A 24,791-nucleotide genomic window follows, 5' to 3' on the forward strand; every position below is an offset into this window, starting at 1 on the left:
ACTTTAATACCTTTGATGCAGTTTGTCAAAATCTGTTCCATCTAATCAGATAACGTTCACTTGCTTCATCTCAAATCAGTCATTTTTATTTCAGTAAAATGAGCCAGTCAAGCAGACAGACTGACCAACACTCCATCTTTGTTTTGACCAACAGCCTGTCAATCAGCTGACTTTACCCATAAGCACACCAGAAACACTCAGCCTTATCTAGTGGTCTGAAGAAGCAATGGTTACCAAAATTTTACTTTGTATTTGCAATATGAATACCTTAAATAATAAAATATCAATACTTGGTTTCCCTGTATCCATACAATATTGTCGACTATGACCTATTAATTGACCCCTACTCACGATCATTCTGATGCCTCCATGACCTTTCATCAAGAGTTAACCCTTTCAGCACCTTTTGCTCCTTGGACACCTTTTCCATTAAACTTATAATAAAATTATAATAAAAATAAAAAAATGGACACAAAAAAAACACCAGAAATAACAATTCATTGGAGGGTATTAAATTAATAATTACCAGTCACAAAAACACCACCGTGTAGTCTACTTTCCAAAAAGAACTAAATCAGAACTGAAGCTATGCTGTTCATTTGTGAGATTTCATAACAATATATGAACTTAGTGAGATTGTTTATCACTATGAAATAAATCTACATGTTTTTATGAAGCATTTTTTTGTCACATGAACGTTCTAAAGGGACGTTTTTTTTTCTGGCAGAGCTTCGAAAGCACCAGGTGGGTTTAAAAATCTATCGAATTGTGTTATTGATGATTCTCTTCGACTGCAGCAGGATTTTGTTGCAGTCATCGTGGGTTAGATCTGACGTAAACAAAACTCTCATCACCTTATTTTCTTAATCAAGTTAAGAGATGTTTGTGAACAAACAACTTAACTGAATCCTTTATTAAATGTTCCTCAGTCAGGTCAACACCAGCAGTCTTTCCATAAACACCCGCCACGCAGGTCTGGATCCAAGCCTTTACCGGAGGTCCGGTACTGGCTGACAGTTCATACAGTGAGTCTGAGGCTGTTTCACTCAGTGTCAGCAGTGTGCAGAGCAGAGGCCCAGGCCTGGTCTGATGGGGCATCTGGCAGGACCCAGCTCTGAGGAACCAGAGAACCGTCGGGATGATCTGCTGGGACCACATACGCATCCCACTCTCTCCTGAAGGAAGAACATAGGAAACAAAGTCTGTTACACTTGTTGAAATTCTCTTGACATGCTGACAGGAATCAATAAATCAATTATAACATTATAACCGCCATTATAACACCTTGTCGTTGAACAGACATGTCACACTTATGTGAACGGAGACCGAGAGTCCATAATATTTACTGTTGGTATATATGTATGTGGTTTTATTTCTTTGGTATATTTTTTCACATTCAGATTCCCATGCCTGACTGTCTTTCATTTCATTGGAGCATTATGTAGGATTTAGTGATATCTAGTGGTGAGGTTGAATGTTGCATCCAACTGAATACTCCTCCGCTCACTCCTCCTCCTCTCCAAGCATGCTGGAGAACTACGGTGGCCTTCAGGGAACACAACAATACCGTCCACATGAGTAGTAATTGTGATGAAAGGTAAATTGTTCAGTTATGGCTGAGAACTAATGGGGCCTGCCTGAGATACAAAGTAAAACAAAATACTTTGTTTATAATAATCACCCTCTTTTAGTTATCAATTTGACGTTTCAACTGTAGATAACATTTTCTAGTTTTATTTCATCATGAAGGGAAGATGAAGCTCGAACCTGATTTGTAGTAGAGCGTGCAGCGAGTGCTCGGCCTGGGTGTAATACTCTGTGAAGGGCTGCAGGACCGAATCAGCAGGAAGCTCAGCTGAGAAACAAACGGGGGAAAAATATTTTTTAAATCTGTGATGTCAGTAATGTTGTCCCTTTGGTGTCTGCAAAGTGAGTTACCTCCAAACAACATGGCGTTGATCTTGTGTTTCCTCTGCAGCTGTCGCTCCCTCTCCTTCTTCACCCGTTTCTCCTGCTCTTTCCTCCTCTCCTCCTCCTGCTCTCCTTCCAGCATCACCATCAGAGCTTTCTCCTCTGCCGAGTACACCGCCGTCCTCTTCTTCATCACAGACCTCAGCTGCTCCAGTCTGCTGTCGAACGCCTCGTCACACACTTGCTCCGTGGCAATTCCTGCAACACAAACACCGTCACAGACTGTAGGCTGCAGTTGAATAAGAAGGAGGGCAGGTGTTGCTGTTGCACGATAACAATCAAGTTAGCCGTCAGTCTGTACAACTACCTGTTTCCTCTGCTGGACTCTTTGTAATAAGTCAGCGTGAACAGGAGCCAGAGCAAAACTAAAATGCATCATTTTCTCCCTTGGTCTGGACTTAATAACCTGAAGTCATGCCCACTAATCACACATTGCATTATGGGACGGGGAAGAACGATGCATGGCTGAATAAGCCTCACCTTTCCTTGACGCTGCCTCTTTCCTCAGCCTGCGCAGTTTCTCCAGAGATCTCAGGATGTCCTGTATCCTCTTCATGTCCGCCTGCTTCTTCCTCACCTCACAGAGAACAGCGTCTGCAGCCAACTTCAGCTCCTGCTCCTGTACGGAAAAAAACGTCATTGTCATCTTCAGCTCCCCCTCCTATCTCATTCTCATCTAAATGTGCTACACATTAGCCACAACTTTATAAACGTGATAACATGAGTTTGGTTTATATGTCTCGTCTTCTTGAGAAATGTGCTTACCCTCTTCTTCTCCTCCACGTGTTGTATCTGCTGCATCCTCCATGTATTGATAGCAGCCTCTTTCTCGGAGATGCGGTCCTCTCTGTGTTTGTTCTCCACCTGGAGCAGGTTCCGGGCCCTCAGGCGCCTGGCCCTCCTCTTAGCAATACGAGACAGTTTAGCTTTGCAGCTATTTAAACCCTCGCTGTCACTGAGGACTCTGAGTTTATCCTGCAGCTCTGTCTTCACCTCCACGGCCGTTAAATAAGAGTCGGCCCAAACACACTCGTTCTCCACGTTGTGCCTCAGAGTTTCACAGGATTCCGCCAGCTGTGTGACGAGCCGAGCGGCCCTGCAGAGAGCCTCTCTCAGCTCCGGCACGGATCTCTGTTGTGGCGGCTGCTGGGTCTGCGTCTGGGTCTGGGTCTGCGGGGTCTTGATAGTTTCGTCTCTGCCTTGTAGGAACCGTCCGAGCCACTGTCGGTCCTGCCTCCTCTGAAGGGCTGCTTCATCCTCGGGTCGTGTTGTTGTTCCCGGACTCTTGTCGTGGTCCTGCCCGTACAGAGGGAACTGCCGGCGGCCGAACAGCGCTCCACTCTCGGACACATCCTCATATTTGTGCTGCTGTGTGTGACTGGGCTCCAAGTCGTACCGAGGAGCCTGAGGACACGGTCTAAACTGCTGGTTAAATGTGTCAAAAGCCGAGGCTCCCATACTGCTGTATGCGTTTACCGGAGCGGCGTTCACCGCGTTAGGGAAGTGTCCGGGTGGTGGGCAGCCGAAGGGAGGCGGCGGGATGGAGGGGTCAAACCCATACGGAGGAGCCAGGTGAGGCCGCCCGAAACCCCCTCCTCCGGGAGGCGGTCCGGGGAAATCGAACCCGAACCCGTATGGGTGACCGTCATATGCCCGTGCCGGTGTCCACGATGGAGCAGTGTGGTCCGGCTGTGTCGGCTCATGAGCCGCGCTGCTCGGTGGCGGTCTGCTGCTCGTCGGTGGTCTGTTAGCGGCGTACGGCGTCTCCAGATATCCGCCATTAAAGGGGAGAGGCTGCTGTGTTTCTGACAGAGCGTGGTGGTATTTGTTGTCCATGGCTTGTGTAACAGTACACTACATCTATGGGAAATGTTACAATACTAAACAGAGCAACTCAACTACCGGTATGCACAGGGGCCATGTTTTGTGTTCTTCTTCTTCTTCTGTGATGTTTTATGGCAGTTTACAAGCAAGGTGTAAACCGCTTGTACCGCCATCTACTGGACTGAGGTGCAATTCGATGGGTATTTTCCAAAGAAGAATGAATCAAATCAAATAAATAAAAAACATATAAAGAAAACCAAATAAAACAAACAAAACAAAGAATACTAAATCCTGTTTGCTAACAGTGAGTCTTTGATAAAGGTTATTATGGAACTAGTTAATATTTCCTGATCTAGGCTCACCCAACAATGTTTCCAGGGAAAACACTTTCTTCACTGCACCCACTGCCGCTTTCAGTTTTTCTCTTTGTCTAGAGAATCTTTCACAATTCAACAAAACGTGCACCACATCCTCTCTCACTCCACAAAACTTGCATGTTCCAGATGGATGTTTGTTTATTATTCATAGACTACTGTTAAGACCAGTATGACCTATTCTCATGCTAGAGAACCAGACCTCCTCCTGTCTATTTATGTAACTTGTTTTGCATCTTGAGTTATTTCGTTGTACTTTGTAAAAATGCCTGCCGTTTTTCTCCTTACCTCACTCAGTCTGCCACATTATATTAACTTTCTGTTTGATGATACCTTGGTTTCTGATTTACTGAGTGGAATGCTTAATTGAACCTCCTCTTCTTTCGTTGCCTCTTTTGCCAGCTTGTCTGCTTCCTCATTGCCTTCAACACCTTTATGCGCAGGAACCCACACAAATTGGACTGACCTTCCCTGTTGATTGACTGCAAATATGATATTAATCAGGATTCTCTATCCAGAACAGTTACTAGCTTGTAACTGTTCTGGATAGAGTTGGATACAAACAGGTTTTGTTGAGAGCAGATGTTTGTCTCTGCATATCTTACTTGTTTGGGCTTTCTGGTTTTGTCTTTCTGGTTTTTCATGATTCCAAACAACACCCTTTTCATGCTGTAACGTGAGGGTTCGGTGTGTGGTGGTTTGTGCAGTCTTTATGATAGAAAGAGCAGGATGGAGACGGATCATTTCTTCAAGTAGCACTTTACTTTTCGACTGCATTTCAGCTTCACAACAACAACTTTAATTCCTGTCCCTGACTCAAATGTGACTCAACTAACCAATCAGAAGCTAGAAGGACTGAGGTAACTGTACAGCAACCCAAAAGGTACATTCAGCACATTTATGGTAGCTGAAAAGATTTCAACATGAAAATATGCAAATAATAATAACTGCAGTCATAAATACATTATATTGACAGTAAACATTAACATGTTTTTAATAAATTGACTCAAGAATGAACGATATTAATAAAATTAACTTCTGAATATTTATTTGTTTTTTAATATTCTGGGAAATATTGATATGAGAAATGTGCACGGTTGGGGATGGGTTAAGATTTTAGTTTAAAGGCTCATGTAGACTAACTGCTCCTCATAGATGTGATGTGGATCAGTGCTCCTCAGTTTTTAGTGACATTTTGGGAATAGGGAGAACCATGTTCAGGTTTACAGCACTTCAGTTGGGGAGGTGGTTGGGGCAAAAGGCAGGGAGGATATTTGGCAAAATGTTCATAGTGTTTTTTCTCTTCTTTTCGTTCCTTTTTATGCCAACAGGGCTTTCAATAGCAGTGTCGTTGTTTTCCTATTTGTTTTCTCTGGCTGGACAGAGCTACACTTATTTAAAATACTAAAGCACAATTATGTTATGTAGACATGGATTTCCTAATAGTCGGCAAGTTCTGAACATATTGTATCAAAAACAATTGTGGAGCTACAGTTGTGTTATCTTTAGACAGGTGTCAAACCTTTGATAGGATCGAATGGGGCTTCCTTTTGAACATGCTCCCAAGGTTTCAAATTGGTTTACATTTCTTGAGGTGGGTAAAAATCTTGTCTCCAAACCCAACTGTTGACATTTTGACAAATAATAATGTCTCAGAACCAATAACTCTCAACGATCAACTAGAAAAATGTCCCTGTTATCACCTTTACGATTTGTGTTGGCGAGCACTTGGCTATGACTATAAGAACTCATGGAGGCATATCGGGTATAACCATTGCTGGTTATGAACATCATACAGTATATTTTTGTACGCTGATGACACAATCCTTTTTCTAACTTGAAAGATAGCATTCCCCAATTAGTGAATGCAATCGAAGACTTTGGAAATATATCAGGATATGAAATAATAATTCTGCCGCTATTGCTTCTGAACAAAAATGAAACACTGCAGCCTGTTATAGACACACCCTTTGCAACCACAACATGTTTTACATACTTGGTTGTTAAAATAAGTCCTGATGTGAAACAAATAGTTTCTTTAAATTATGACCCCTTGGTGGACAGGGTGAGAGAGATGCTAAGCCGATCGACCCAAATGCCTATATCTATGATTGGTTGTATAAACATAATTAAAATGCTACTAACCCAGACAGTATTAGGGGAGTATCCAGGCATTATTTGGGGAGTATCGGACTGTATTAAGGGAGTATCCAGACAGTATTTGGGGGGTATCCAGGCAGTATTTGGGGACTATCTGGGCAGTATTTGGGGAGTATCGGACTGTATTTTAAAAATTAAGCGAAGATCAGCCCTGTTTTCATTTTTGTGACGATCTCTCAGATTGTAACACTGTTTTTTACCAAGTAGGAAGTAGTTTAATTAAAATTCACTTTTTCAAAATTCTCTTTTCAATTCACTTTTATTTAAAGTGTCACAACAAAAAGTTATCTCAGGACATTTTTCACATAGAGCAGGACTAGAACACATTCAAGAATTTCAAAGTCCCAACATCACCCAAGAGCAAGCGTTATAAAGCATTGATAAATGAAAAATTACAACTGCAGTATCATCATAGTTTATAAATCCTTAGTTTGAGAGTTTTTCTTGATTTATAATATGTTACATACATTATGTTTTCTTTTTAAATATGAGTGTGCTCTGTGTTTCACCTGTTAAAAGACCAATTTCTCAAGTTGATGGTTTTCACTGGACAGCAACAATTTGCATGTTCCTCAACACAACAACGTTCAGTCTAAAGACAATGCCGATAGACTACATTGATTTCAGTACATTTATGCAAACATCAACACAGGAACAAACCAGACTGATTACAAATAAGTGAATAAACAACTTAAATAATGTACATTATACATAGTAAATGGCTTGTTGACAGTTTAAGGTAGACATCGTCTGTCACCTCAGGATTTATTTCATATGCAAGTGAAAGTGTGCTCTCGTTTATTTGCATGCATTATTATCTATCAATCTGTTAATCAATCTATCTGGGGGTTTTTTCATCCGAAATTGTTGCCCCTTAAAAAATAATTGCGACCTCACTTTATGTCAAACACATTTGTACACCGACTTGAATCTTTCATCCGTCAACTTTTTGGAACAGGTTCGATTTTCTGCTTTTTTTTTTTCTAATCTGCCAAAAAGCGTTTAGAAAGTTGTTTGACCACTCAGAGCCACTGTAGATCTACAAACATCCAAAATATTAACAGACGAGCTCATCCACCTTGTGAGTAAAAGCAAGATGCTGTATGCTCAGTCGGTGGAAACTTTACTTGGGAACTGGAGGGTCACTGGTTCAAGTTCAAGCATGGACCCAGTACCGAGTGTGGACAGTTGGCTGGAGAATTGCCAGTTTGCCTCTTGGGCAGTGCTGAGGCGCCCTTGTGCACCAAACTGCTGTTTGGTAGCTGTAGGGTGGGTTAAATGCTGAGGCAAACAATAATCTGTATGAAGAAACAATTCTTCATACAGAATGAAAAATAATTTTACAAATTGTTAAAATGTTGATTTTACTCCAAATAAAGTGTACTAGACATAAATACGACAGAACTCTGGGGGATGAGAGGCCCAAGAGACAACACCTGGTTCCTCAATTTAGGATTAAGGGAAAAATGGGGAAAATTAGCTTCTCTTTCGGTGTGAACACAGCTTCAAACCTAAAGAGGAAGCAGAGACACTGATGATCCAGACCCGACTCCAAACCCAGGATATAGAGGATCAGTGAATGTGGTGTTGAAGGTGTGGAGGTGGATCCGTTTGTCAGAGGAGACTCTGTAGAAGGTCAGAGTGCCAGCAAGCCAGTCCAAGTACACTGCTACCACACCAGAGGAGGAGGAGGAGATGTGTGTTTCTATGTTATTGTGATAGACATAGTAACGACCACGAGAGCAAAACAGACTCCAGGACTGATCATTCCTTCCAAACTCAGAGTTGTCTCCTCTCCTCTTGATTCCTCTGTAACTCACTGATATAGAAACATCTCCACTCCACTCGACCTCCCAGAAACAGCGACCAGTAAGACCGTCTCTACACAGCAGCTGAGGACGTGAGACAAATCTGAATGGATGATCTGGATATGACTGGGAGTCTGACACATGTGTCACCTTCCTGTTGTTGTCGTCCAGTTTGAGCTTTCTGTTCACTGTGTTTGTGTCCAGTTCCAGTTCGCAGACATCTGATGGAGAGAACAAACGCAATACAGCGAAAGGTTATCATCCATTTCTGTCTCCCACTTAACTACGTCCCTATACATCTAATCTACACTCTCTATTAGGTTTCCAGGAAAACAACGTCTTTTCTGGATTGAATAGTCAACGTTTGGAACCGTTTGTAAAAACGTGGTTAACGAACAAAACAAGAAAGCTACAAAACGACATAGTTGGTAGTAAAAATATCAGTTTGGCCTAAAATGACTAAAGATTCAAACCAAATCAAACTCTCCTATGGTAGATCTCTGGGGGACCACAGACAGTCTCTGGTTTCTCCACATGGTCTGGTCTGGTCTGGTCTGGTCTGGTCTCTGGACTAATGTGAACTACTATCGTAGAACTCTGGGGGACCACAGACCCAGGAGACAACATCTGGTTCCTCCATTTAAGATTCAGCGTTGCAGGATGACAGGAGGACAATGTCAATGCTGAGAGTATTTAGACACACAGATTCTCAGGAATTTATCACTTGAGTTGAAATATTTAAACTTGCACAAACGTGACGATGACGTGAATTTTGCGTATTTGCCTACGTTTCCGCCCAGCAGGAATTGGCGTTCATTTGCGTCTTTGCATTGACTTTGTATGTAATTGAGCGTGAAAATGTGGCGTTTGTCGTGAACACGACACAACATCTTTACAGCCACGCAGAAACAAAGGCTACATCCTGATTGAAACGAGACCATTCATCCTATTTCAGTCATGAACACGTTCAAATCTGGTGCAGCTGAGTTACTTAAAACATACTCACACTTCCTCAGACCAGGTCTCATATTCTGCTGTCCACCATGGTCCACCCTGCAGGAAGATATTCAAACATGTCCACCATTAAACATGAACCCCAGTTCCTCAGTCAGAGACGGAGACACAGTGTGGAGCTGTTGTCCATCTGTCCTCACCCGAGTCTCCTGTCTGATGTCTGTCCATCTGTCCTCACCCGAGTCTCCTGTCTGATGTCTGTCCATCTGTCCTCACCTGAGTGTGTCCAGTCTGATGTCTGTCCATCTGTCCTCACCTGAGTGTCCAGTCTGATGTCTGTCCATCTGTCCTCACCTGACAGTGTCCAGTCTGATGTCTGTCCATCTGTCCTCACCTGAGAGTGTCCAGTCTCCAGTGTGGATCCTCCAGTCCACCAGACAGCATCTTTACTCCTGAGTCTCCTGGATGATTGTAGCTCAGGTCCAGCTGTCTCAGATAGGAGGGGTTGGAGTCCAGAGCTGAGGCCAAAGAAGAATAGCCATCCTCTGTGATCAGACAACCTGACAGACTGAAGAAATGCAGATAACACATTCATAAAAGAAATTATACAGATATCAGTGCTCTTAGTGAAAAAATGTACAGCTTCCTAATGTGTTCCTTGCGGGAGTCATCCCAAAGGGATCAATAAAGACAAGTCTAAGTCTATGTTAAAAGGCCTAAACCATGGTGCACCTTCATTCATGAATGATAGTAAAACGTCCTCAGTAAGTAATTCTGTAGGTTATTTTTATGTTCAGATATTTTACCATTTGCAATGTTGTTCCTGTTACAAAACCAAGGTTTATGGTGAACGTTGGAAAATTGAGCATCATCAAGCAAATAAAACAATATGATGGTTTTGATGCATTTATGAACTTACGAAGTATATTCAAAGGTAAATATATAAAAATGTTGCATAGGCCTATTACAATATAACATGCAGCAGCAGATAAAAAAAACAACAGTAGATAAGACGTGGCCAGCAGAAGTTAATAAGTCGCTACATTTCTGGGAACAGGCAACCTACATGTAGAGGCATTGTCGACGCCAATGGGAACAGATTGCACAAGAAACCCACTCTTCTGTCGACTTGGGGTCATTTGACTCGCCATAAGAATGCTGGCAGATATTACAAGGATCCTGGTTGACTTGACGAACTTGACTGGTTGTGGATTGCTTGATTGTTTTCTTTGTTGTAGGCTTTTGCCTCTTCCCCTTGTTTTTCATTGCTTTTTCTTAAATGAAAGAAAAGTGGTCATCACTGGTCAGATCATATGAAGGAAGCTTTGCCCTCTGGTAGCTGGTAGTTGGCCGTTCTCTGACCGGAAGGGCGATCAGTGATTTGAAGGAGACCTCTGGCTGTGTCACCACTTCAACTTCCTGTGCCAGAGGGGGTGGGGTTACAATGGCAGACAGAAGAAGGTGCTGTGGAGATTGCGGAGGAGGAGAGATTACTGGCTGAACAGCATCATACAGAGGGTGGCAAGGGGTGTGCTCTGGAAAATCAAATATTTCTTAATGGTGGGAATCATCATCGTCATCATCATCATCTCCGTTATTGTCATCACACTTGCTTGGAGTTGCACATGCAGGAGTTGCACATGCAGGCTCAAAGGGTCTCTCGGTAGTTTCTGATGGCATGAAAATAATTTTATTAATCTTGTCTGGGTTGAATGGGAATATCCCTGACCCACGAAATCCAGCCTGGGCATTTGAGGGTGTTGCAGCTTTCCTCCAGGCCTTGGAAAACAACACTTTTCTCCCCTCCACTCTCTACGGTGACCTTTCGTCCCTCGTCCCTCCAGAAATGCTTTAAACTCTTGAATAGAGCTCTATCTGCAGTCTGCAGATAGTGTGTAGTGTGAGGGGGGAGGCTAAACACACATACATTGTTGTCTTTCATCAAATTCAGAAAGTCAATGTTGTACACATGGGAGGAGTGGCCATCAACAAGGAGCAAGTGGGGTCGTGGATCGTCTTTGGGCAGGCTTTGGAGAAAAATAATAAAGTAAAATAAGGATGGTATTTAAAAGTAAAATACAAAAGACAGCTTTAAAAATGTGCTTCTTAATAGTCTCAGACGTATGAGGCATTACGGATTTCAACTGCCAGTTCGAAGAAAAACATAGAAGGGTCTGTCCATTCTTGATTGAAAGCTCTGTTCTCAGCTGCAGTGAGTCTCATCACCATAGAAACATCATTTACAGAAACTCGAGTTTGCACAGATTTGATTCAGTTTGCAGAGTTAAGGGTGTTTTCATGGATAATGTGTCATTGCATCTGCATACCTTTGAGTCAGGTCCTCCCTGCTGTTTCAGCCACCGTGACAAGAATATTGGTTCATTGAATATAAAACGCAATATACTCAACCGTATAAAAAGTGGTTCAAACTTCCTCCACCTTGAGACACTCTGATGTTGTAGTTCACAATCACATGTTCATGGAGTGACGTTCAGAAACGTAGACTGACTTTTGCAACAGTATTTAAAGTATAAATGGCAGCTGGATTTATAAAACTATTAAAACATCGAACGGCAGGGAAAAGAGACACAAAAAGTTTGGAAATTGACAAAAGTTTTGTTTTCTTTAGTTATTTTTTTTCTTCTGCTGGCAAGTCATGACCAGCAGAAACACTGTTTCATCAGCCATTTAAACAGATTAGTAGCAAAAGTGTATTTTTAGGAATAAGAGCAAAACAATTCATATTTGGTGCATGTAAACGTATCATTGAAAGCTTAGTGGGTAAATTTGTCAAAGTAGTTGAGTCTGACCTGAGAATTTCCAGTCGACAGTGTGGACTCTTCAGTCCAGCAGACAGCAGCTTCACTCCTGAATCCTTCAGGTCGTTGTTAGTCATTATTAGTTCTCTTAGACTCGAGGACTGGGAGCTGAGAACTGAGGATAGAACTCCACAGCTTCTCTCTGAGAGGTTACAGCCACCGAGTCTGAAGAAGAATCAGAAATTTGTGACAGAACAATAAAAAAAAACTGTTTTTCACCTTGGAATTATGAGGTTCTAACTGACATTTTTGTCATAATTGAGTTATTCACATATTCTTATTCTGTGACAACTTAGAAACATTATGTGAGGTGAGGTGAAAAAGGTACTATTTCCAAAGTCTAACCACCTTGGTTACATAAGGTTCTACTTGTGAACAAATCAGCAGGTCAAATGCACACAGACCAATCGGGTTCTGTGTGTCTAAAGTCAGCGTATCTGTAGATCCACTAGCTGCGATTTAAGTTTCACTTTCAGTTGTGAATCAGTTCATTTCAGAATGTTTCTGATGTGAGATTCTGTTTGTAGCTGATCATCACGGATTCTCGAGTCATTCATGTTGAAAAGTTAGAATAAACGTCTTCGACATGACTATCGCTGCAAGCTTTGTATCGCTTGAAACCCGGTAGTTTTTTTGAATGGTCGTGCATCATTCCCTCATTTTCCCAAGAGATGGGATATCTCTGTATTTCTATTCTGAAAAGGAGCCTCGATGACGCAAATATTGTACTCAAGCTGGCCGGCTTGTACAACCATCGCTGAAATCAAACAAATGTCGCTCAACAAAGTCCCGACTATTCTCTGTTCTTGTCTTTCGACAAATGTACTTATTGTAAGTCGCTTTGGCGTCTGCTAAATGCCCTTTGTCACTGAGGTTTTTTTCCCCGGTCCCATACTGTGTTCCCCCACAGGAACACAGTCTGGGAGCTGCCTTTTTTTCTCCTCCCCTCTCCTCTTGTTCTCCCCCCTTTCACTGACTGGTCATCCCGTTATGTCTGTCTACTATATGTACTGTATGCTGTATATGTATGGACGGGGTGATTCTGTATTTCGCTGTATTCGTATAGTGACAATAAAGTCTACCTACCTACCTACCTACCTACCTACCTACCTACCTACCTAAATGTAAATGTAATCCCCTTCACTGTAATTATCTGACGACGACAAGACTTGGGAACTTAGCGTGTGTCTTGTAGCATTTATTCATTGACAAATATGCGGTACCATCAATGCACTGCTGCATTTACAACAATGTTACCTAAGACTTCATACTCTCTCTCTCTCTCTCTCTCTTTCTCTCTCTCTTTAGGTTCATGATGATTATTGAAATAGTAAATCAGAAGGTACTCAGCAGTTACTATTTTCACTAAATACTATCTTACTTAAGTAACTATTTGGATGACTACTTTTTACTTCTTTACTTTTGCAGTTTGGAAAACCAATCAAATCGTTCAGAATGCAGGTAGAACATTGTAATTCCAAGGTTGCTCGTTTTCTGAATGAAAAAAATGTATTTACAGAGCTTTGCTGGAGGCCTGGACCACCGGCAGCAGTCTCAGAAGAACCTCCTCTGAAGCGGAGTATTTCTTCAGGTCAAATACATCCAGAGGTTTTTCTGATGACAGTAAGATGAAGGCCAGAGCTGACCAATCAGCAGGACACAGTTCATAGCTGTTGAGATCTTCTGAAGTCAGGTACAGTTGGATCTCATCCAGAGAACGATGATTTAGTTCATTCAGACAGTGGAACAGATTGATGCTTCTCTCTGGAGACAGATCCTCATTAAGCTTCTTCTTGATGTACTGGACTGTTTCCTGATTCGTCTGTGAGCTACTTCCTGTCTGTGTACTCAGCAGACCACGTAGGTGTTTCTGATTGGTCTCTAGTGACAGACCCAGAAGGAAACGGAGGAACAAGTCCAGGTGTCCATTTGGACTCTGTAAGGCCTTGTCCACAGCTGTCTGGTGCAGATGTGTTAGTTCAGGTGCATCTCTGGAGCCTTTAGATGACCGGGAGGCTGTTGGTTCTTCTGCCATCAGATGGACACCAGAGTTGATGAAGGTCAAATGGAAATGAAGTGCAGCCAGAAACTCCTGAACACTCAGATGGACGAAGCAGAACACGCGGTCCTGGTACAATCCTCTCTCCTCTCGGAAGACCTGTGTGAACACTCCTGAGTAAACTGAGGCTGCTCTGATATCGATGTCACACTCTGTCAGGTCAGATTCATAGAAGATCAGGTTTCCTTTCTGTAGCTGCTCAAAAGCAAGTTTTCCCAGAGACTCAATCATCTTCCTGGTCTCTGGACTCCAGTGTGGATCTGTCTCAGCTCCTCCATCATACTTGACGTTCTTCAGTTTCGACTGAACCACCAGGAAGTGGATGTACATCTCAGTCAGGGTCTTGGGTAGCTCCCCTCTCTCTCTGGTCTTCAACACATCCTCCAGAACTGTAGCAGTGATCCAGCAGAAGATCGGGATGTGGCACATGATGTGGAGGCTTTGTGATGTCTTGATGTGGGCAATGATCCTGTTGGCCTGCTCCTCATCTCTGAACCTCTTCCTGAAGTACTCTTCCTTCTGTGGGTCAGTGAACCCTCTGACCTCGGTCACCATGTCAACACACCCAGGAGGGATATGATTGGCTGCTGCAGGTCTTGTGGTTATCCAGAGGCGAGCAGAAGGAAGCAGTTGCCCCCTGATGAGGTTTGTCAGCAGCACATCCACCGAGGTGGACTCTGTAACATCAGTCAGGATCTCGTTGTTGTGGAAGTCCAGAGGAAGTCGAAACTCATCCAGACCGTCAAAGATGAACACAACCTGTAACCCTTCAAACCTGCAGATTCCTGCTTCTTTGGTTTCAGGGAAGATGTGATGAACGAGTTCCACCAAGCTGAACTTCTTTTCTTTCAGCAGGTTCAGCTCTCTGAAAGTGAATGGAAACATGAACTGTATGTCCTGGTTGGCTTTGTCTTCAGCCCAGTCCAGAGTGAACTTCTGTGTTAACACTGTTTTCCCAATACCAGCCACTCCCTTTGTCATCACTGTTCTGATTGGTTCATCACTTCCAGGTAAGCCTTTAAAGATGTCTTCTTGTCTGATGGTTGTTTCTGGTCTGTCTGGTTTCCTGGATGCGGTTTTAATCTGTCTGACCTCATGTTGGTCATTGACCTCTGCAGTCCCTCCCTCTGTGACGTGGAGCTCCGTGTAGACCTGATTCAGGGGGGTTGGGTATCCTGCTTTAGTGATGCCCTCAAACAAACACTGGAACTTCTCCTTGAGGTTAGACTTGAGTTTACATTGGTACCCTGCCCCAATGGTTCCTGAATAAACAACAAATGAACCCAGTTAGTGGACACTACACACCCTTTTACAGTCTACAAACAAGCCATGTATTAGAGCCATGCATTCCTATAGTCCTCAGTAGTGAAATGCAGCTGCAAATCTCAGCAAATCTCTCTGGAGAGCCAGAGTAGAAAGAAAGATCCTCTTGTATCGCCTCAATTTGTGGTTTTGGTTTTGAAAGTAAAATTCACCATCATTAGGGGCAGGAAAGATGAGGAGAACTCATCAGGACTTAGGGAAAGAAGATGCAGTACTCAGAGAACCTGACTGGACTTTCACTAAACTACATCATTATAATGAGTCCTCCTGGCTGTTTTTAAGTCTAGCCTGAAGCTTAGGGAAGATTGTTGTTGTTTGACTTGTACAGCGCTTTGGTCAACTTTGTTGTTTTTAAATGTGCTCTATAAATAAAGTGGATTGGATTGGATTGATGATTGACAGCTGGTGAAACGTCATTTTGTCTGAATTCTGTAGAATTTGAGTCCGTTGGAATATCTATTCTGACGACCGAACATGTAACAAGTAGACATTACGATGCTGCTAACAGTTCAAATTCACTGTTTAAAGCTTCTAACTCGTGTGGATGGTTGAAGCAAAACGACATACAGTGGCTTTCAAACGTATTCATACCACTTGAACTTTTCCACATTTGTCACGTTACAACCACAAACGTAAATGTATTTTATTGGGATTTTATGTGATAGACCAACACAAAGTGGCACATAATTGTGGAGTGGAAGAAAAAATATATATGGTGTTCAATTGTTTTTACAAATAAAAAACTGAAAAGTGTGGCATGCCAAGCAAAAGTATTCAGCCCCCTTTACTCTGATACCCCTAATAAAATCCAGTGAAACCAATTACCTTCAGATGTCACCCAATTAGTAAATAGAGTCCACCTGTGTGTAATCTAATCTCAGTATAAATTATGTGAAGGATGTATTGTTTAGTAAAGTTTGTAACCTTAGTTCAATTGTTAGTAACCTAGAACATACAGTTTGCACGCTCGCTAATCAAACTTTCCTAACGACACTACATATATCACACTAATAATACATCTAGAAATCTGGTATCAGGGAAGAGCGACACAGCCTCGCACAGAGAACCCCCACTCCACAGGGCCAGTCAAAACCCACAGCTGCCATTTTGTAACACACACACACACACACACACACACACACACACACACACACACACACACACACACACACACACACACACACAGCATTTAGTTAGATATGCCACTTAGACTTAGTGTTTATTTATTTGTTAATTATTAATAAACCCCTCTTGAACATACTGCTGTATAAGAGTGAATTATTTCAACCTCTTCCCTGCAAATAATTCACAATTCCTACAACTGTTTGTACTCATATGCTAATAGTTATCAATTATTGCCATTTGAGTATAAAACCCTTTATATTGAGACTGTGTCAAGGTTCGGTTATCTTTTCCCTGATTTCTGTCATGCCGTGGTGAGGTTTGTCTTGTCTTGGTTTTTGTTTTGTGAAATTTCCTGTTTTATTTTGAAAAGTAACTCTCCTCTCGTTTCAGGTCACTTGGCCTTCCTCATGTGTCCCCAGTCTGCTGTCATCCCTGATTGTTTTCACCTGTTCCCCATTATCCTTCTGTGTATTTAAGTCTTGTGCCAGTGCGTTTCGTCTGTCGATCACCCAAGCCCTTCATCACAGTCTTGTCATATACGTATTCAAGTTCATTGTTGTTTTTTTCCTGTCATTTTGGTGCCTCGAGAAGAGTGAATTTTTGTTTTTTAATCTTTTATAATGTAGCTCAGCTCAGCTGAGACCCATAACACACAAACAGTTGGTCTGAACGGCGCAGCGCGCGTCCTTTCCAAATATGCTAAGAGAGCCCGGACTGGACACAGTCAGCGCTCCTCTTCTGCTGAAGCAAAAGGAGGGGGACAAAACGCCACCAGATCTACAAGCATAGATCTGAAACTAGCCCCGACATGTTTTGGCTGGTAGGCCGGGTTGGGCAACAGCGTGACGCGCCGCTTATCTGCCGAGAAAGTCATGCATGAGCGCTGCACAGACAAAGCGATGAAATCACTGACTCTCTTCGCTGTGGACAGCGCCAATAATAACGCTGTCTTCAAGGAGAGATATTTCAACTCAACCGTATTGACAGGCTAGAATGGGGTCCCCGAGAGAAATCCCAATCCTAAATCCCACCTACGGAACATACGTCTAATAGGCGGGCGTAAACGGCGGGCACCCTTCATGAAGCGAGATGCCATTGAATGGCATCCCACTGATTTCCCCTCTATATTCACATGGCAGGCAGAGATTGCGGCCAAACAGACTTTTAATGAGGAAGGGGACAAGCTCTTGTCCAGCAAGCCCTGGAGGAAACACAGAATCGTCCCTACACCACAGTATACCGGATCCTCGTTACATGTTGCATACCAGCACGTAAAAGCTTGCGAGAACGAGTAGATGAAGCCCTGTCACTCTGTATCGTCTCCACGACTGCTAAAGGCAAACCCTCGCCTAGCAGGCGCTCCTGTTCAGGAGCCAAGACACCAGCTTCACTTCCACTTCCACAAGCTGAAGGGTGGAAAACCTCTCCTCCCGCCTGGGTTAGGAGGTCTGTGCGCATCTGGAGTAACCAAGGGGCCCTTCGCCATTGCGCACACGTCCGCGAACCACATCTGTGACGGCCAATATGGCGCCACCAAGATGACTTTCTACCTTGCCTCCCTCACTCTGTCCAGGACCTGCTGGATCAGCAGGATGGGGTGAAATGCGTACAGCCCGTCTTGTGGCCAAGGGTGCACCAGCGCGTCCTGCCCTAGCGGCGGTTCGTCGTTGTGAATGGAGAACCACAGTGGGCAGTGTGTTGCGAGCCGCGATGCAAACAGATACATGCGCGCTGGGCCGAACCGAGTACAAATTTCCTCTATCACCTGCGGGTGCAGACTCCACTCTGCCGGGTGAAGATTGCCCCTTGATAGGAGGACTGCTCCTCAATTCAGCTGGCCCTGAATGTGCACTGCTGACAGGGACAGAAGTTTTTGTGCGCCCACCAGTGCACCAGAGTTGCTACTTGGTTCAGGGCTGGGGAGCGGACACCGCCCTGTCGGTTTATGTACGAGACTGTGGCGGTGTTGTCTGACCATATCAACACATGGCGGACCATCCCATGACAGCTTGAATGGGGGCTCTTGTTTGGTGGGGCCCGCCCCAGGCTAGCCAGACCTGCTGCTTAATGTCGTCGCAGCATGGCAGTTGTTTTGGCGGGGAGGTTGGCTGCATAGCTGAACCTCGGAAAAATGCTCCGCTGAGCATTGAGGAGGGGCGCACTGGGGGTTCGGGCCATGAAATGTCCAGTTTAGCCATTGCCCGGGCCATTACCTCAATGAACTCCTTGTGGAAGGGGTCCCTCGACACAGACCCTGTGGCATCTCCCTCACAGCTTCCTAGCTCTTCTTCACCATAGCCGTAACCGGCGCCATCTTCCTCCTCCTCTCCACAATACTCCTCCTTGCCCGTCATGGCCGACCACTGTTCGCCGTGAAATTCGGCGAGCTCCTCATGTTGCGGGACAAATTCACCGTCATCCAAAGGGGTGTGCAGGCCTGTGGGCGTGCCGGAGGGAGGCTGGGAAGTCTGTTTTGTCCACAGGCTAGCAGGCTCGGGGTGAGCTGTGCTGACCGCGGCAGGAACAAAGAGTTGAGCACGATGGTGGTGCGTCGGGAGAGGGAGCCGGGGGCATAATAGGCAGAAAAAGGGGTCGCTTAGCGACAATTCCGCATGCTCCTGTCCTAAGCATAGGACACAGTCCGAATGGTGGTTCTTGTCAGAAATGCGCCTCCTGCACTGGGAGCAGCACTTCTTCTTAGCCTCCGACATTTGTTAAGCTAGGTTAGCTGGTGGAATGTCTAGGTGCTAGCTGACTCTGACCAGCGTAACGAAGCTGAAGAAGACCACTTCTGCTGGAATCCTTATCTTTCGATGAATTCTCGTTGCTCAAACGAAGGCTAGGCCGCCCGTACAGGAGCAGTTTAGATGAGTTTGTAGACGCTATTGCTAGCAAATTATCCAATGGGTTAGAAGGTGTTGAAACAATACATCTGCAGTGGGCTGAATGAAGCTTGAATGATGTGGACAGGTGCTCGTGGTCTCTTATGGCCTCGGGGGCCTTGGCGCGGTAGCCTATCACCTGCAACTCAGGCCAAGACGTGACTTGGGTGGTGTTTAAGTTTTATAAATAAAATGTATTCAGCAGCGCTGCCGATGACAGCTTGGTAGAATGAGTAAGAACTCGAGTTCAAAACAAAGTAAAACTACCAAGACAGGGCCATCCACCTAAACTGACGCAGCCAAGAGGACCATGGGAACTCTGGAGGAGCTGCAGAGATCCACAGCTCAGGTGGGAGAATCTGTACATAGTGTGGTGGAAATCAGTTTATGATCACCTGATGAGAAATAAGAATACAACTCCTAACAGCGCTTTTAGTAATTTATTCTATAAAGAGTCAAAAACAGGCTAGCAGTCGCTACAGACAGACTGTAAACAGACAAAGTCAAAGCCCTCGCAAACAGGGTGTCCAAGCGGACCGCATCACCTACATACAGCTTCAGAGCAAACTATCTGGCCAGATAGGGGCAGACTCCTTAAGAGTCTGAACAATTCTTCAGTCTTAAAACTACTCAAACTACTAACTACTAATTAAACTATAATGAACTACTAAATGAAAAATTCCCATCACACATTGGACAACTATTAGTCGCTCATCCTCGCAAGTCCTGTTTGCAGTTTGCCACAAGCCAAGTGGGGGTCACAGCAAACATGTGGAGGAAGGTGCTCTGGTCAGAAGAGATGAAAAATGGAAGTTTTTGGCCTAAATGCAAAACGCTATGTGTGGCAGAAAACTAACAGTGCACATCACCCTGAACACATCATCCCCACCGTGAAACATGGTGGTGGCAGCATCATGCTGTGCTTTTCTTCAGCAGGGTCAGGGAAGCTGGTCAAAAGAATGGGAAGTTGGATGGAGTCAGGGCAATCTTGGAAGAAAACCTGTTAGTCTGCAAAAGACTTGAGACTGGGGTGGAGGCTCACCTTCCAGCAGAAAAAGGTCCCTAAACAAACAGCCAGAGCTACAATGGAATGGTTTAGATCAAAGCATATTCATGTGTTAGAATGACCCTTGTCCAGACCTAAATCAAATTGAGAATCTCTGGCAAGACTTGAAAATTGCTGTTAACAGATGTGCTCCACCCAATCTGGCTCAGCTTGAGCTATTTTGCAAAGAAGAATGTCAGTCTCTAGATGTGCAAAGCTGGTAGATACATAACCCAAAAAGACTTGCAGCTGTTATTGCAGCAAAAGGTGGTTCTATGAAGTATTGACTCGGGGTTCTGAATACTTTTGCACGCCACACTTATTTAGAAAAAATTGAAAACCATGTATCATATTCCTTTCACTTCACAGTTATGCACCACTTTGTGTTGGTCGATTACATAAAATCCCAATAAAATACATTTACGTTTGTGGTTGTAACATGACAAAATGTTGAAAAGTTCAAGGGGTATGAATACTTTTACAAGGCACTGTAGATGTGTGTGTATTTGTATATATACATATACACACATATACAGTGGCTTATAAAAGGGTTGGGGTTAACGCTTGACATAAATGTCATAAAACCTAAACATTTCAGTTGTGTGCAGCCTATCAAGAGTTTGGAAGTATGAAGTTCTTCCATGTTGAATCCTTCTCTTCTTTCCACCATGATAAATGTGTATCCTCTTACTGATCTGCAGACAGTCAGCCAACTCCTCCTGCTTCATTCTCCTCAGGAAGTATACTGTGATCTTCTGAAACGCCTCTCTGCTGCTCCTCCTCTGCTCTTCATCCTCACCGTCCAACAATTCCTCATCCTCACTCTCCAAGCATTCTGGGTTATCTGGACTCAGAACCTTCTGGATCTTCTTCAGCTCGTTCTTCACAAAAGTGATAATGTTCTCCTCCAGCAGCTGGAACAGAAGGACAAACTGAACATGAACTCTAAAGAACACAACATGGGATTCATCTGTCGGTCTGAGCAGCATGGAGACCACTAGAACCAGCATTGAATCTGTAGTTGATGTCTTTAATAGTAAAAGGTGAGCTTGTACATGTACACACCATAAATATGGAGTCCAGGTGTGTTTGATGCTGCTGGGTAAACGGAACCTCTGAGATCTGCTGAACTCTGTGGAGAAAACCAAGTTTAAAGAATAACTAAACCACAGACTGTAGATCAGAAGTGAACGTCATCATATATATATGTATGTATGTATTATCTGTTTAAAGACTTTTCAGGACTCAAATCTGCACACAGTTTACTGAAGGAGTTCTCCAATGATAATAACATGGTGCAGGTGGGCTGGGGGGTTGTGTGAATGTTGGCTTATGAAACCTGCAGTAAAACTCATTCAGGTCTTGGGCCAGATGGTGTAGCTTGTGAACAGTACTTGATATGGCTGCTGTTGGTCCTTGCGTGTGTCTTTCTAACACAACACAGATTGTCTCTCTGATTGCTGCTTACTTGCCTTAAACTGCACCTTGAGGGATGATTAAAGTTAAAAAATAAAAATAAAAATTCCAATGTTGCCAATGCCTCTGCTTCCCATGAAAACCTGAATCCTGGCCTGATCCAGTACCTGATATGTGTCTGGTTCTCCCTCCTTAGCTGTTCCTGGACTTTCACTCGTTTGCTGCTGCTGATTCCTCTGGATTTAAACATGTTTGGACAAAACCAGTCTCACTCCCAATGCATCAAGTATGCAGTTTGGTCAGAGCCCCTTAGAGTCTGATGCTGATGCATCAGGTTTTTTAAGTAGCTCCAATGTAAACCCAGCTTAGTTTAGTTTAGCTTAACGTAGCTCCTCTTCTATGGCAATAGCTGTCATGCTAGCCAAGTTAGCTTCTCTCTGACTCTTCACTTTTCTCTGGTCGGTCTAGACCTGATTTATTCCTCTAAGGAAAGTTCAATTTCAGTTCTTACCGTCCACCAGCTTGTTCAACATTAAAGCTAATAGGGTGAATCATAGACCAGTCACTCTTCATGGACACACAGCTGGCTCCAGGTCCAGGTCCAGGTCCAGTGGTGTATGGGCTCTGCTGCTGCATCCTGATACAATAAATACAATTGAATATTGCCAACAGTTAAGCTTTATTAATCAGTTTGCTCTGTTTATCATTATATTGATGAGTCTTGTTCTGAGAGTTAATGCTATATGGATCTGGGTCACACCTGTCTTAGTGCTGTAGTGAGTTTGGACTCAATCACATGACTTTGAGTCTTCATGAGTTTGATCCCTTTAGACCCGACCAGAGACTATCTATAGGAAGTGGAGCCTGTCATTGTGAAGTCTGGTTTGTGGACTATAGTTTTGAAGCCTTGAGTTCCGCATTTGTTTGGTAGTAGACTTTTAAAGTTAGACTAAAAGGTGGGTAGAGTAACCAAAAACTGTACTCAAGTAAGAGTATTGTTGTTACTTTAGAATATTACTCAAGTAGAAGTAAAACGTAGTCAATACTTGAGTAAGAGTAAGAAAGTATTAATTTATTACGAATACTCACAGACGACTAACAAACAAAGTAAAACAATTTTTTTCAACAACTCAATGTATATTTTGTTGCTTGAATGCATCACAAACATGATTTGATAACAATCTTATTCATGACTGGCTTCCTTCCATTAAAAGCAACGATATGCCGTGGGTGGCTACTGAATGACGCGTAACAAAGTGGTTTACAGAACTCGTAAACACTTACTAAACAAGCAATAATAATAAGAACAAAACGGTCAACAGAAAGTTTTGCTCCCCTGTGCGCACCCAACACCCATGATCCCAACAGGTGAAGTGAGCAGCTGAGTATGATTATTGATAACCACGGAGGCACCACCCAAAGTGACACACCCAAATACCTCAGTGCCAATGCGGTGTACACAAACAAACCAAAGACATGAATAAGCAGAAAACTCACAATTTGTTTCCTACAGCAGTAATGTACAGTACGTATAACACTCTCTCTGTGTATGTGCTGACATGTCTGTGCAAAATAATTGGTTAGTGCATTTTCTTCTATTCTACAGTTGTATAATAATGTAGGATTTGTGTAATGAAATGAATTGCATTATATTACAAAGCATTATGGACTTTTAAGATAAAATAAAACAGTCCACTAAGACATTCATTCCTTTATATTACTAAACAGTTCTGTGGGTTTCACCTCGAAAAAGGAGCTGCTGGAGACACATGGCTCATATACGCATCCTTGAGTAATTTATTATAAATACCAGCAACACCGGGCTCTATTCCCATAATGATTTATTTTATGAGGAGATGGAGGGTCTGTCCTGGCTTGATTGAAAACATCATCATTATCCCTTAGACTCACCCGGGAGGTGTCGTCCAATCAGTGATCGCTCCAGAGCGCACAAATAGGCTACAAACGCTGAAAACGGTGTGTATATTACACGCATATAAATATATATATATATATATATATATATATATATATATATATATTTAGAGTTGTGTGTGTGTGTGTGTGTGTGTGTGTGTATATACACACACACACACACACACACACACACACACACACAACTCTCTATCTTGTTTCAGTGTTATTTTATATCCACTACTGAGGCTACAGAATATAACAGCTCGTTTGCTGTTCACTTCCTGCAGCAGTCGGCTTCCTCCACTTCAGAACGACTGAGTTGAATATCTTTCCAACTTTACCGAACTGAACGACTGACGGTTTCTTACGTTTGTCGCCTAGGCTATATATCCTGCTTCGTACGAAATGAGAAACATATAAGCAGTATATAGCGCTAAACCTAGATCTGGCGGTGAGAGGTTAGTCTGAAAGTGACACAGGTGAGTGACGCCCAGGTAGACCAGCACTAACGTGAACCACATCACGGAGCAAACACACAAGCAGCAACAGTCCGACAGTCGGTCATCACAAGTTAACATAACAGTTATCAGTTTACCTCAGCCCGCGGTCGATGCGTTAACACAAACAGGAAGAACTTCAATTGGACATTAATATACGAGGCTGGTTCCAGATTAACTGCGCCACATCTGGAAAGTCCTCGGTGATATGTGGGAGTGAACAGGTTCCTTTGGGGTTTTTTTTTTTTTTTTTTTTTTTAATTCTTTATTGAAAAAGTACACAAGTATACAAGATCTCATACAAAAGTATACAGAACAGTCAAAGGATACAGACAATAACAGCACTGCCAAGGGGAATCTATAGGCTAGCCTATTATGCAAGTATATTTATTTTATTATATGATGAAAGTGCTCTACACAGCAGCTGAGGACGTGAGACAAATCTGAATGGATGATTTGGATGACTGTAGCCTGACATACTGTATGTCAACTTCCTGTTGTTGTCGTCCAGTTTGAGCTTTCTGTTGACTGTGTTTGTGTCCAGTTCCAGTTCACAGACATCTGACGGAGAGAACAAACGCAATACAGCTAAAGGTTATCATCCATCTCTGTCTCCC

At 43.2% G+C, this 24,791-nt stretch overlaps 2 protein-coding genes across 3 annotated transcripts; both read right to left on the reverse strand.

The window, feature by feature from the left end:
• Positions 1 to 914: 914 nt before the first annotated feature.
• Positions 915 to 3,900, reverse strand: pdcd7 (programmed cell death 7). Its single transcript, XM_084019222.1, has 5 exons — positions 2,737 to 3,900; positions 2,452 to 2,590; positions 1,939 to 2,169; positions 1,768 to 1,855; positions 915 to 1,175 (listed from the first exon to the last, which is right to left on the reverse strand). Exons 1-5 carry the CDS (start codon positions 3,805 to 3,807, stop codon positions 1,043 to 1,045), a joined length of 1,662 nt encoding a protein of 553 aa, XP_083875348.1. The 5' UTR covers positions 3,808 to 3,900; the 3' UTR covers positions 915 to 1,042.
• A 3,735-nt stretch (positions 3,901 to 7,635) lies between these two features.
• On the reverse strand, positions 7,636 to 24,444 carry LOC311019597 (NLR family CARD domain-containing protein 3-like). Of its 2 annotated transcripts, XM_084019144.1 has the most exons (9): positions 24,273 to 24,444; positions 22,272 to 22,397; positions 21,410 to 21,476; positions 21,036 to 21,258; positions 13,428 to 15,231; positions 11,902 to 12,075; positions 9,486 to 9,659; positions 9,144 to 9,190; positions 7,636 to 8,358 (listed from the first exon to the last, which is right to left on the reverse strand). In XM_084019144.1, exons 2-9 carry the CDS (start codon positions 22,394 to 22,396, stop codon positions 7,841 to 7,843), a joined length of 3,132 nt encoding a protein of 1,043 aa, XP_083875270.1. In that variant the 5' UTR covers position 22,397; positions 24,273 to 24,444; the 3' UTR covers positions 7,636 to 7,840. The 2 variants fall into 2 exon arrangements, with proteins under 2 accessions (XP_083875270.1, XP_083875271.1); XM_084019145.1 differs by lacking the exon at positions 24,273 to 24,444 and having other exon boundaries at positions 22,272 to 22,407.
• Positions 24,445 to 24,791: the final 347 nt, after the last annotated feature.

This window comes from Eutrigla gurnardus, assembly GCF_963514095.1.
Source record: "Eutrigla gurnardus genome assembly, chromosome: 1".
Lineage (NCBI taxonomy): Eukaryota > Metazoa > Chordata > Actinopteri > Perciformes > Triglidae > Eutrigla > Eutrigla gurnardus.

Excerpts from the sequence above, each read along its gene's own strand:
- pdcd7 (XM_084019222.1), bottom strand. The coding sequence starts at position 3,807 with ATGGACAACAAATACCACCACGCTCTGTCAGAAACACAGCAGCCTCTC. Across the intron at positions 2,591-2,736 it reads ACGTGGAGGAGAAGAAGAGG|GAGCAGGAGCTGAAGTTGGC; the intron begins GTAAGCACATTT and ends TTTTCCGTACAG. Across the intron at positions 1,856-1,938 it reads CAACGCCATGTTGTTTGGAG|CTGAGCTTCCTGCTGATTCG; the intron begins GTAACTCACTTT and ends TTTGTTTCTCAG.
- LOC311019597 (XM_084019144.1), bottom strand. The coding sequence starts at position 22,396 with ATGCAGCAGCAGAGCCCATACACCACTGGACCTGGACCTGGACCTGGA. Across the intron at positions 9,191-9,485 it reads TGGAGACTGGACACTCTCAG|GGTGGACCATGGTGGACAGC; the intron begins GTGAGGACAGAT and ends ATCTTCCTGCAG. Across the intron at positions 8,359-9,143 it reads GAGACCTGGTCTGAGGAAGT|ATGTCTGCGAACTGGAACTG; the intron begins GTGAGTATGTTT and ends TCTCTCCATCAG.